Source organism: Amblyomma americanum, chromosome 3, assembly GCF_052857255.1.
Source record: "Amblyomma americanum isolate KBUSLIRL-KWMA chromosome 3, ASM5285725v1, whole genome shotgun sequence".
NCBI classification, from domain to species: Eukaryota; Metazoa; Arthropoda; class Arachnida; order Ixodida; family Ixodidae; genus Amblyomma; species Amblyomma americanum.
The window spans coordinates 145,997,973-146,011,402 of NC_135499.1; the positions used below are offsets into that span (position 1 = coordinate 145,997,973).

General features: G+C 45.0%; 1 protein-coding gene across 2 annotated transcripts in view; it reads left to right on the forward strand.

Annotated features, from left to right (window-relative positions):
- Window positions 1–13,430, forward strand: part of LOC144125100 (3'-5' RNA helicase YTHDC2-like) — an 88,561-nt gene that overhangs the window by 36,385 nt on the left and 38,746 nt on the right. For both annotated transcript variants that reach the window (XM_077658188.1, XM_077658190.1), the window contains exons 16-23: window positions 1,327–1,533; window positions 1,768–1,872; window positions 4,352–4,517; window positions 4,633–4,739; window positions 7,297–7,568; window positions 8,174–8,430; window positions 8,800–8,912; window positions 10,315–10,547. In XM_077658188.1, the coding sequence (XP_077514314.1) occupies window positions 1,327–1,533; window positions 1,768–1,872; window positions 4,352–4,517; window positions 4,633–4,739; window positions 7,297–7,568; window positions 8,174–8,430; window positions 8,800–8,912; window positions 10,315–10,547 (1,460 nt within the window). The remainder of the gene's footprint in view (window positions 1–1,326; window positions 1,534–1,767; window positions 1,873–4,351; window positions 4,518–4,632; window positions 4,740–7,296; window positions 7,569–8,173; window positions 8,431–8,799; window positions 8,913–10,314; window positions 10,548–13,430) is intronic.

Below are 13,430 nucleotides of genomic sequence, written 5' to 3' on the forward strand. Positions count from 1 at the left end.
TAGAACCCGGTTATCGTAAATTCGCACATAATAAAAGTGCAGATATAGTAAAGTGAAACTGAGGTCCCATTTCGCCTTCCATAGGCGACTGTGCATTTTTTTTTATTATTAATAGTAAGGGCATCTTTAAAAGAGAAATGGTTTAGAAAAGAGCATTTGGCCATGGCGACATACTTCCTGCAGGATGATGGCATCGTAGCTTGCGCACAGCTTAGGACATCTTAGAGCAACAGACACGTAATGACGTAATCACAAGGCCAGTCGTTGAGGGGGGGGGGGCAAATGGATGGCAATATCGAAGACGATGAAATGGCGTTCTTTGAAATATTTTCGCGTTCTTTAATCATGAATGCGTTTGGACCATGAGGCAAAGTCTGTGGCGTGCACAGAAAAAAAAAATTAAAAATGCTCGATATGAACATGGAAAGGAGGTTGCATGGGCCAGTAAGATGGAGAAGTCAGCAAAAGAGCTAGGGGGAGTATCGAAGGGGGAAATTGCAAACGGTCGCAGCTCTCAGCAACACTAAACCTGAAAGCAGCGGTGGCAAGAAACGGACGCGCGGCAGCACTGAGTCGAGGTTTTGCCATGTTTGATTGTGTTGCAAGCTCTTATTATCTCTTATTATATATAATCTTTTATTAAATGCCATTTGAGTCCATTACAGAATACACCTTGTTCACGCTAAGCTTTTTTTCTTTTTTTTCATATGGGCTTAGACTCCTCCCTCGCATTAGATTCATGGCCGCATTATATTTGAGCAAGAAGAGTGCCGCCGCACTATTCTTAGACAAAATCGAAAGCATAACATAAAATGTGATGAACTGAAAATAGATCTTTAGCATATGGTGGGGTGATTACATCAGGATGGAAGTACTTGTATGTGTTTATTTTTTAAAGCAACATCATGTGTTTAGCATGTATCCAGGATCCTAAGAGTTGTGCAGTCGCCAACAACTGATATAGTAAAGACACTGATACGACATAGATTTTTGCTAGTTCAAGTAACTTTACTATACAGGAGTTCCACTGTATCTACTTGCATGGCGAGAGTGCGAAGTGATGGAGGTGCAACTTTAAAACATCTATGTTTTTTTGTTTTGCCATTCTACCTTTCTTTTAGAGAATTATTGATGGTGTATCGATTGTGTAAATCAAAATTTTTATTTTTTCAGTTACTGCATTAGCAAGTTTAGCTGACACTAATGCAGTGATAGCAGAACAAAAGCATTGCTATGTCTGTGTTCACCTGTGTGAGAATGCTCATTACCTGAGGTTTGCTTCAAGAATTGCTCTCTTCTTTGGGGGTGGGGTGGCAACATTTGCAGAAGTCCTTTGACAGCCTGACTGGCACTAGCCTGCTCAAGGCTGTGTGGGTGAGCCAGGCAAGTGCCATGCAGCGACGAGGCCGGGCAGGGCGCACCCACCCAAATGGCGTCTGCTTCCACATGATGAGCCGACAGCGCTTCTGCAGCCTGGCGCCCTTCCAACAGCCAGAGTTGCTGAGACTGCCCCTCCAGGAGCTCTGTTTGCAGGTGAGTCATGGTAGAGATGACAGTTCTTGCATTGTTTTGTTACCTTGAGACAGAAGTGACCTCATAGGTGCTATACCGCTTATATTTGTGTTTCTGCCGTTGTTTTCGAGACTGTGGCGCATTATTTTTTTAGCAGAGGCTAAATTTGCAATGCCTGCATTACTGTCATGCTGTTCTGGGCACTGTTGTGCAAGTTTTGTCCTCATTAATCCTTTGTTTTCCACTGTGTTGCAGGCGAAGCTTCTTGTGGCACCAAATGTCCCAATTGCCGACTTCCTGGCTCGAGCTCCTGATCCACCTGCGTTCTTAGTGACCAGGACGGCTGTCACACTTCTTAAGGTGGGGGTGCCTGTTTTTCAGCAGATTGCTCAACAGGTCACTGTTGTTGGCTTCGTTGTTTACAAAAGTCTTATTAGAAAGTGTTAATTGCATTGGTTGGATGTTTTCCTGTAGAAGGCACAGCGCTTCTTGGCTGTGGCCACAATGTGCAGGAGTCTCAAGTCTTCTAGTCGGTACCTCCTACAACCTATTGTAGAACATGGCTTTGTCCATCGAGCTGTTAGTAAAGGGTTCTGCAATTTGGAGTGGCAGTCTGCATTACGATTGTAAAGTCACAAGAATGGCAGCATGATAGAGAACTTTAGCATAGCAGAAGCATACTAGCATGGACATATACAGGATTACTGCATGGTGGTGCAGTTGTGGGCCTCAGCTCTACGTGCACCTGCCGCTGCACATGTGCATAGGCGTCGCGGTAATCCGATTGTCCATGCCAGTATGTGTACTATGCAAAAACTCTCAAATTTAAGGCCCGGCGATTCCTCAAGGGATGCCCCCATTTGGCTTGCCTCCATCTTGGTGATGTGTCCACTTGCCTATGTCTATGCTATCAAGTCCTCACTGGTGTCGCAGAAAATCGAGGTTCTAGAACAGGTGCTCTTGACTTTGAACTGCCGAGGCAGCAGGCTCCCTCATGCAGCTGTGCGAGCCCTGACGAGTCAAACCCTTTTGCCTACCTCCTAAGTCTCGCTGCTAAGCTTTGACCACGAAACCTTCAGACTGAAAACCAGTTGACACTGCATCAAAGTTTAGTAGTTATGCTTAGCCACAGTTGGCATGGCCATTGTGTCTGTGGCATGTGTCACATCATGCTCTAAAGTCTCGTTCACGTGGTCTGCTGTGCCATAAAGGCGGCTTTTACAAGAATGATGTTTAACCTGTGGGAAGGAGCACTGAACAATGCAGTCATCTGTTTTGTCTCTGTGCACTTATCTGCACGAATGAAACCTTCAAAACAGCATAGTAGAAGTTATGAAAATTCTTTATCCATCTTATGATTAAATGTACTGGTGGCAGTTAGACTTTTCAGTTAGGTTAAGTAGTGGCAGTATTCAGGCTTCTGGGGGCACTTCTATGAGTAGGGCAGAGGAAAGGCATAGTGACTGTCGTGCAAAGCTCTCTGCTTTTCACTTGGTGTTGCTGAAGAAATAGCTAATGATGAGAGGAAAGGCACGGTAACTGTCCAAGTTGAACCAAGTTTACATCATCTGTCATCAGAGCTTAGTGTGCTGAGGAGAGGAAAGGAAAGGCACATTCATTCTGGCTTTTGGATGATGACCACAACCACTTAGCCGCCCTCACTGAGGTCCAGAAATGGTTGTCACCAGTAAAAAATGGTGCAGAGACCTGTGTGCATGCATGTTCTAGCTCCTTGCAGCTACTTGGGATGATATGAAGCCCGCTATATTAGTCAAAGAAAGGAAAAATTTTTAAATATGCTTCAACAAAGGAGTAAGCCGGGCTAGTTGGTACATTCTTTGCATAAAAACAGCGCAGTAGACTGCGCTACTGCGCTGTTTCCATGCAAGGAATTAAATATGCTTGTTTTGATGTTAATTCATAAAGCGTGACTTCAATTGATAGAAAAAAAACTTGTGGAGGTGTTGACGAAGCTTAAGCACAAGTGAAACAAAGTTCAAGGCTGGTGACATTGTCATTCCACAAGAGCCTGGCGTTCAGCTCTACCAATGCTTGACCTGCATGAGTTCTGCTATGGGTACAGCTTTACAGCTTATGGTACAGCTTTATTTGTACAGTGGCATTTGCACATCTGGTGATTGGTGAAATAATAGGGTGGTGTTTCTGGTGAGTTAAAGCGGTGCTTAACAGCCAAGGACAGTTCATTGCATGCAAAAAAAACTTGATGCTTAGTACACAAACTTCTGGCGGGAGATTGTATACTGCTTGCTTTGCTGTGGGGCTTTGTTTCTTTGCTTACATAGCTTTGTATGTGCAATAAAAACAGGCAATATTTTGCTACTTCTTTATTGTTTTCGTGCATGGTAGGGGCTTCTCTGTGGTGATGATGGCTTTCATGCTGCCGAGCACGACGACGGGCGAGAGCTTCTTTGTCAGCCGCAGCCACCTGCTCTTCTTAGCCCGCGCATTCTGGTTTTGTGCCAACTCTGGCCCATCATCCACTTTTCCTTTTTCTTATCTTAGGACCTGTGATGGCTGTGGTGTCAGGCTACATGAAAGTTTAGTGTCGCGCCAAGTCTGGCTATCACCATTCACTCTTCCTTACTTTATTTATGTTTACATAAAGCAGCCTCGCATGAGGCTATGGCACAGTGGCTCTGGTGGCATGTCAGCTGTGTCATCGGTTTGTACTGAAGCTTGGCTCTGGGGCCGGAGTGCTCTGTAAAATGGCTCTTGCCATAAAAGATTGAACAGGGTTGTTACCACTAACCCCTTCGCTGAAAGTCTTGTTCTCCTTGTCTCTTTGCTCGTTCCCCTTCGTTGCACGTCACCTGAACAGACAATAGATGCTTTGGACCCATCGGAGCAGTTGACAGAACTGGGTCTACACTTACTGGACCTTCCCATCGATCCACACTTGGGGAAGATGGTGCTCTATGCAGTGGTGCTCAAATGTCTCGATCCAGTGCTCACCATTGTTAGCTGCCTCACCGTCAAGGATCCCTGTGAGTAGTGCTTTGTTTTATTTGTTTCAAATTAGTTGACAAATGGTTGAGAGTTTTTAACATTCAACCTCATTTACGTTTCTGTGACCACTGTGTACTTTTTTTCCTTTACTAGTTGTGCTGCCAACTCAACCAGGTCAGAAGCGTTGTGCATACCTGGCACGCAGAAGACTGTCTGCTGACACCTACAGTGACCACATGGCTCTGCTCAGAGCATTTCAGGTTGGTTTGAAGCTGGCATACTGTGGCATCTTGATTTGAAATGTAAATATGTATTATGTTCTAGAAATACATCAGCAGCATATACAGGGTGCCCCAGCTAACTTGGACCAAAATTTTCAAAAAACCTAAGTGTTCTTCAGAACTGAAATCGCGTGGATGTTGTTAAGGTTTATCTAAAGTTACAGTACGATATTTTTGCTCGTGCTACTTGAGTAATTAGTCGGGATAAATTATCTTTTTAAATATATCTTGAAACTTTCAGGCGTCAATAGGAAATTTGTGGAGCTCCACGAATGTTGTCCAACCCAGGCATTTCCAAAGAGATAGACTTAGCGTGGCCATTTTAATTCGGGAAAAAGGAAAGCCCACGGATTTTAAAATATACCACTTGACAGCACACCCAAACGTGCCACAGTTACAGCGCTCTTATCCGTGGTTTGTAAAAACATCGCTCGCTTCGTGCCTTTCGTGCTGCACACGACAGAGCTTCGCGTTGTGGTTGGTTCCAAGATAAGCGCCCGTGGGTTCGGGCGGCAGTTGAAAGAAAGCTGGCTCCCGTTTCTGCGGCGATAATTGCACTCTCACGTTAGCAGAATGCACAATGCATCGCCAGCTGCTGCCGATAATGTCGGAGCCGAGTAAAGATTGAAGCCCTTTCTCGGAAGTGAAGAGAAGGCGCGGCACTGGCGATGTTTTTACAAATCACGGATGAGAGCGCTGTAATCGCACCGCATCGGGCGCACGAAGCGCGCTGTCACGTGGTTTTTTAAACTCTGCGGGCTTTCGTTTTTCACGGATAAAACGGCCACGTTAAGGCTATCTCATTGGAAGTGCCTGTGTTGGGCAATATTTGTGGAGCTCCGCAGCTTTCCTATTGATGCCAGAACGTTTTGAGCTATATTTAAAAAAATAATTAATTTATCTCAACTAATTAGTCAAGTAAAACGAGCAAAAATATTGTGCTGAAACTTTAGATAAACCCTAACAGCATACACACGATTTCAGTTCCGAACAACGCTTAGGTTTTTTTAATATCTTGGTCCAAATTAGCTGGGACACCCTGTATATGTTGGGTGGAGAACAGAGAAATTCCAGAAATCTTGTGTGTTTTGCCTACCACAGTATAGTAGAATGTAAAGAGTCACACAGTAAGCAGTGGAGCAATGTCTTTACTGTTGAGAAGCTCATTTGGGAAGTCATATCTTATCACTTGAAGGAAAGGTAAATTGTAAATTGTGTGGTTTAATGTTCCACACATGGGCTATGAGGGACACCATAGTTGAGGGCTCAGTATAAATTTGTGCCACCTGGGGTTCTTTAATATGCACTCACATTGCACAGTACACGAGCATTTTTTTTTTTTTTGTATTGCACCTCCACCGAAATACGCAGTCATGGCTGGGGTCAATCCCGCGGCCCTGGGATTGGCAGCCGAATGCCAAGGCCACTGAGCCACCATGGCTGGTTAATGAAAGGAATACATTCGGATGACTTTTACCCCTTTTTGAAACGGAAATTGAGGTCGCTGTATGCACGAGCAGTAGTATGTTTTCTGTGCCTGATGTGCTTAAACGACAAATTTGCTCGACAAGACTCAGATGGAACTTAATGCAGGAGCAATGTCGTGGATAAAGAGAACTGTGCTCTTGATGCAAGTTGGCTATGAGCTCCTGCTTTTGTCTTTTCTCTTTACTGCAGCCTTGGGCGGTGTGTGGCATAAATTTCTCCAGGAGTAAATTCATTCCGTCTCACCTGTATTGTTAACTCCTACTTGCCAAAACTTAGGAAATTTTAGAAATTTAAAATATTATTGATATAAAATGTTTATTTCACTTAAGAATTGAGAATAATTTTATTTGTGGAAATATATTTCTCAACACCAACTTTTGAGCTGTCCTGCAATGTAGGATACTGAGCAAATTCTCAAGCTGTTGTGTGTCGTAAAACTTCACACATTTGACAACTTTAAAATCACATTTATTATTACGCACAGTGGTTTTCTTATCACAATGCACAAAGATAATTTTTTTTTTTTTTTTGAAAATCACAATGTAGTTTGTGCGGTCAAATCTGAAAAGCGGTGTCTAGAGAAGGCTGGCGGATCTTTCTGAACACACACCATGCACAAAACTGAACGCACATAACACAACCCTTACGCAAGAAAAATTTGAACCCTCTTGAACCTACTTTAGTGGTCATAAGCTTTTACACAATAAACCTTTAGGGTTATTACACAAAGGGGTGTCCTACATATGGGACGCTAGGCATATATACGTTAAACCTGGGTCTCACAAACATCCATATAGCAGATTCCTTACTACCTTAATCCTTGTACGAGTAACTAGAAGAGAAGAGAAAACTGTGGTCATTGTTTATGGTATTGATCAACCACTTTTTTTAGAGTATACAAGGTTGTTGTTCAACCCGGTTAGCAACCCTCTTCCTGCACTTTTGAAAGCAGCCATTGTGGTCACTGTTCATGAGGTCACCTGTAGCACACCAGACTTTCAAGAACTGGACAAACTGCTGCTGCACGTCATTATGTTGATCGATGCAGGGATGGCAGAGGGCTCGTGCAGAGGGCTCGGAGCGCTTATTCTGCGAGCGGAACTTTGTGTCAAGTGCCACGATGGCCACTGTTCTGGCCGTGCGAGGCCAGCTGCTGGGCCAGCTTCGAGCGTCGGGCTTTGTGCGTGTTCGTGGTGGCGGTGACATCCGCGACATGAACAGCAATGCTGACAACTGGGCAGTGGTCAAGGCAGCTCTGTGTGCAGGCTCCTACCCAAACCTGCTGAGAGTGGACAGGGAGCGGCGGCAGCTGGTCGCCCAGTGAGTGCTCTTCCACAGCCAGGATTTATTGGAGCTTCAGCTTGCACTTTGAGCTTGAAGATGTTCTTTGGCACCTTGCAGTGTCACAGTTAGGCAGCCCATATTTTTGTTCCTCTACAAAGATTTTAATGTGCCTTTCTTTTAAATGTATTTACATTTTTGTTGGCATTTTTCTTTTTCCTTAGGTGAATGAATTCGAGGAAGTAGCACGCACTACATAGTGGCTCCAGCCTACAAAAGTCTGAGAGACGCGTGTTAGGTTTTTGCCTCTGGCTGGCTGTTTTTATTTAGCTAAAAACACAATGCAAGGCAGACACTGACTTGAAGTTAACGCGCACAGTGCTAACCTCCAACAATGTTTATTCAGAAGAAAGAGTCAGCCCTAGTACATTTCGTGCTGTCATACACTACTCACTGACGTGAGCAGTATTGGAAACCACTGGCATGAATTGCTACCTAAATATGTTAGTCCCTTTAATAAGAGAGACGGATTCTTAAATTTCAGTCCTCCTCAGGGTTGTTCTATGTTTTTAGTCCAGTATGTTGCACTGACACATTCAGTTTATAACACTTGTTTTATAACACTCGTTTTATGACGTGCCCAGGCGTGCCTCACGCGTACGCTTCCATGTGCGCTCATCCCTGTGCCAGCCAGAGCCTTACGGCTTGGGTGGACCTGAGGCCAACTCTCGTGAGGCGGCTGTGGCCTCGCTGCCCACCGACTGGCTCATCTACGGCGAGCTGGCCAGGGTGGGGCCTACAGCCTACGCCCACCTGTGCACACTTGTCTCGCCAATCACAGTAGCCATGTTTGCTGGACCCATCCGCCTGCCCTTGGATGCCCTGTATGAGCCACAAAATGGTTTGTAGGCTCGTGGCTCGACTTGTGAATTCTTGCTCAACTCAACAGTAGCCTGTGGGAAAGTCCGCTGCATCCTCGCCAGTTTTCCCACAAGACGAAAGCGAAGCGTAACACTGTGCATGAGCATTGTGAGCATGAAAATGAGGCACATGAAGCCTGCTTTGTGGTCTTCTTATGGAAAAAGTGCTGAGCTGTGATTTTTTATCGCATGGTTGTGATTAAGCAACATTAGGCAAAAGAGGTGGAATTCTTAATTGGTGAAGCATAGCAGAGAAAAGCAAACTTCAGGCACGCAAAGTCAATATGATGTTTTAACTCCAGCAGATTTCTGTTCTCATTTGCCTTTATTTCCGCTTGTTCCATGGCCAGCAAGGACCTTGGGTCTGGGGGAGAACAGCGACAGTGAAGAGGAGGAGGAATGTGAACTTCAGAAGTGCATGCTTAAGCTGGACGACTGGATTTCTCTCAAGGCAGAGCCCGAGGCAAGGACTGTTGGCTAGTGTCCTGTGTGGCTTCCTTACAGTGAACTGGTGGTGGTCTGCTTGCCGAATGTGTCATTCTTTTAAGGAACACTGAGGTCAAATTGAAGTTGACCTGCATTGGTAAATTACCACACTCTTAGCAACTAAAATGCTGCTACTTGTACATAAAACAGAGCTTCCATATAAACTAGAAAGGGCCAAAAAACAAAATACAGGTGTCGCCATCACCGGCAGATTCTGCAAGTAAGTGCATTGAGTAAAGCTGAAACTTGGGCCAGTTGGTAAGCATTCATGGTGGGTGAACAGCGCAACAAAGGTGAGACAAAGGCAAGACAAGCGCTTACTAACAACTGAGTTTATTGGAGAACAAAAAGTGGTAACAAACATATAGTGACATAGGTTGTCCCCCCCCCCCCCCCCAACTTTTGTCGTTTTTTTTTTTTGTTTTTATTGTTTACATTCATTTTATATTACCACTTTTTGTTCTTCAATAAACTCAGTTGCTAGTCAGTGCTTGTCTTGCCTTTGTCCCACTTTTGTTGCACTGTTCACCCACCATGAAAGTAAATGCATGTTTCGACACAGTTTTTAGACGTAGATTGCAGACACTAGACTACGCCGCCATTCACATTGGAATGGTGATCACGGAGCCCTTTTCGATGTCGGTGGTGGGAGTCTTGAGTCAGGTGGTTGCAAAATTTTTTAATTCTGTTTTCTCAGATGCACGCTATGCTGCAAAAAAGGGAAAGCCTGGCATTATTAGGCATTATTATTTAATATTAAGAATTTCATATGTGTGATGCATTTCCAACACAGTCATCACGCCAGAAAACACATTTGGAATATCTGCTGCTCTAAGGAGCAACACTGGTGCTGTTGCTGATATCTGGAGCAGGCTGTTACCAAAGGGGTTATTGATGCTGTCAGACTGCTGCGTTGTGCTGTCATGATAACCGAATTGACATTAATCATTTAAATGCTGTGGTAATATTTGCCGTGGACAGTCTCGGAACATTTACATCTGCAATTATTAAACATAAAGCGAAAGATTTATCACCCTGCAGAAGAACCATCTTAGACACTAAGTTTTGCAATATTAAAGTCTTATCAAACCAAATCAAAAGTGCTTATCTTATTGACCAGAAAATGTCACACAGCTTTAGATTTGTAACATGTACCAAATTAATATGTAAAGTGTGGTGCTACTGCTTTTCTTATTTGTCAGTGAAATATGCGGGTTTCACTGAGATTGCACATGCTAGCTGTTAGAGGAATGCTATAACATGAGGCAGTTGTAGATCGTGTACCTCCCTGATCAGTTTTTCTCATCTTTATGTCCTCTCTTCATTTAGCGCTGAAGTCTTCACAAACGGATAACCAGTGTAACTTCCATTGTACACAGGGAGGCCGCCTGGCACTGCAGCTGCGCCAGAAGTTCCAGGCACTGTTTCTGCGACGCATGCATGCCCCAACCAGGCCTTGGTCACAAGCTGATGATGCAGTCATTCGTGCCGTGGTCGGTGTGCTCACATCGGAAGAAGATGCCCTGAACTTGCCCCGCCCACCCTCTGGCATTGGACAGCGGCCCCGGCCTTTTGCCCCTGAAAACAGCACCCTGCATCAACAGGCTGCCAGGTATTAACTAAATCACTTGTGTTCAACTAGTGTTTGTGTAGATTGTGCAAAGGGCTGGTCTGAACATTTACCATAAGTGTTTGTTCCCAAGTGGCCCAAGGTGAAAATGTGTCGAGTTAATGAATCTAAACAGCTCTCCGTGTTGAATTTTTATGGCAGTTAGTACAGTCAAACCTGGATATAACGAAATTGAAAAAAGTTCGCAATTTTTCGTTATATCCAGGTTTTCGTTACATGCAGTTTTGGGTTAAGACTGGTAAGGATTATGCCAAAACGAAATAAAAATTCGACAGATATCAATTCAAGTGAACTCGCCATTCAAAGAATTTATTTAATAGAGAAAAACTGCGTAATTTTCACTTGCTGTTTTTGCCCGATCGAAGCCACTACTCGGCGCTCCAAGGAAACTAAGGCATCCATGGCTGCTTCATTGTCCTGCGAGCCGACGAAATGGCGCAGAACGTCCACCGCGTCCATCAGTTCCCTCGCGGTGGGAACAGCACAAAACGTATCAGGCTCTGACGAACCGTCACCTTCAAGGCTATCTTTAACGGTTTCGACAAGTGCCGCATCAGTCATCTCTTCCGTAGCCACGGCGCCGTTGTCCACGAACAAAAAGTCGCACAGCTCGACACCGTCGGGCACCCCACCGTTCATGCGTAGTTCATCCCACGCTTCTGCGACCTCGGATGGGCTTGAAGGTTCGTCTTCAGTGACTGTAGCTTGAATGGCCTTATTTGCCTGAGCCTTGGCGAAGCAATTGGCGATCACTTGTGATCCGACCTCTTGCCACGACGCAGCAAGCATTTCGATTGCTTGGTAGATATCCACTTTCGTTGGCCGTTCAAGTCGGATGTCTAGGAGCATCTTTTGTATCAATCGACGGCGGTAACAGCATTTAAAGCTGTTAATAACCCCTTTGTCTAAGGGTTGTACCAGAGAAGTGCAGTTAGGTGGCAAATACTGCAGCTCGACGTTCGAAAGCTGTAGGCCTTCCACATGGTGCGCGGAGCAGTTGTCAAGCAGCAAACAAATGCTGCGACCTTCTCGCTTGACATCTTGGTTGAGCTCCTTCAGCCAGTCGGAAAAAATTGCCCGCGACATCCAAGCTTTGGAGTTTGCCACATATTTTACTGGCATCCGCCTTGTTCCTTTAAAACATCTGGGCCGGGCATTGCGGCCAATAACCAATGGGATTCGCTTGTCGCTGCCATCAGTGTTGGCGCAAAGCAAAACCGTCACACGGAGTTTACTTTGCTTTCCACCGCGGCAGTCTTCTCCTTTTAGTGACAACGTGCGGCTCGGTAACATTTAATAAAACAGGGCCGTCTCATCAGCATTATAAATGTCGGCAGCTTCATAGCGGCTGAAAATGCCGGGAAGCTTCTCGGTCACCCACGAGGTAGCAGCATCACTTTTCCGACGACACCATGCCGGCTTTTAAATCCTTGTAGCCAGCCGTTACTCGCTTTGAAGTCGTCGTGGCCCAGGATGCAAGCAAAATCTATGGCTTTCTGCTGCAAAATCGCGCCACTTATGGGCACGTTTTGTGCTCGTCTGTCCAAAAACCATGCAAACACGGCGTTGCCCACATCAGCATACGTCTACGTCTCCAGTCTTTTCTTCTGGGCACTTGTGCCCGACTCCATCGCACTGCGGATGCTTTGTTCTGCAGCAAGAATGGTTGACAGGGAGCTGGCTGGTATATTGAAGCGGGCAGCGACATCCTTCTTTTTTTTGCCGGCGGCAACCGCATTCAAAATCGAGAGCTTATCTACAAGCGACAAAACTTTGCGTTTTTTCACAGCGGAACTCATCGCAACGAACCGACACCGTAAACACACACCAGCACACGCACGTCAACACGCTGACGAAGGCGGCTTACCATAACTGCGCCGCAACACCACGAAGAATTTGTCATAGTAGTGCCACCTAGTCTCAAGCTACAAAATGAAAGCTTAAAAGTTGCTACGCTTGCCACGGAGCGGCGATAGCGGCGCTCAACATCATCATTATCACCGAGGTCTGCTTGTTTGCTGCGATTGCAAGCGTTCTGCTCGCGGTCTACTTTATCTTTTATTATAAAAACTTACTTAAACAATATTCATTAAAGTTGCGCATTGCCCGGTCAAATTTCGGGCAAAACATTACAAGATACAGCTCGATGATCAGAGCCACGAATTCGTTACATCAAGGTCAACTGCCGCAACGAGTTCGTTACATGGAGGTCGCCTATACATGGGCTTCAATGGGGGATGTGTTGGGGAATTGAGAAATTTCGTAAAATCCAGGAATTCGTTACATAGAGGTTCGTTACATAGAGGTTCAACTGTATAGCCATTGAGGGTATGTGAATCCTTGAGTGAAATATAGTAACCACTGAGACATTTGAAACTGAAGAGTTCCTGTACTTGCACGGATGTAACAACACTAGCGGTGTGCAATTATCAAATTCTAGGCTGCAAAGCAAAACTGCATAATGAAGTTCAGCTGACAATCGAAAACAAATTTAGTTAGTTTAAATTACGAATGGAATGTGGGTCACAAAAAATCACCGAATAGTTACCCTTGTGGTAATGCAAATTTCAATGGCAGCTGGAGTGGTGCGTAATGCTGGTGCCAGTCAAAGTGTTTGGTAACCCTGTATGTGGAATGTCTGGTGTGTTTATGCCGCTGCACTTGTATTAGCTCCACAGGCAATCTCTAGTGAATACCCTTTTCTAGGAGTGTTGGAGTAGCTGGACGCAGTAACCAGTCTTGAAGTTGGGAGCTTGGAGTGCACGGTGGGCACGTATCACACAATGATGTGTGCCATGTGTAGCCTTAGAGGTGTGCAAATACTGTTTTTTTTTTTTTTTTGGCTCGAAGCAAATTTGAAGTGAA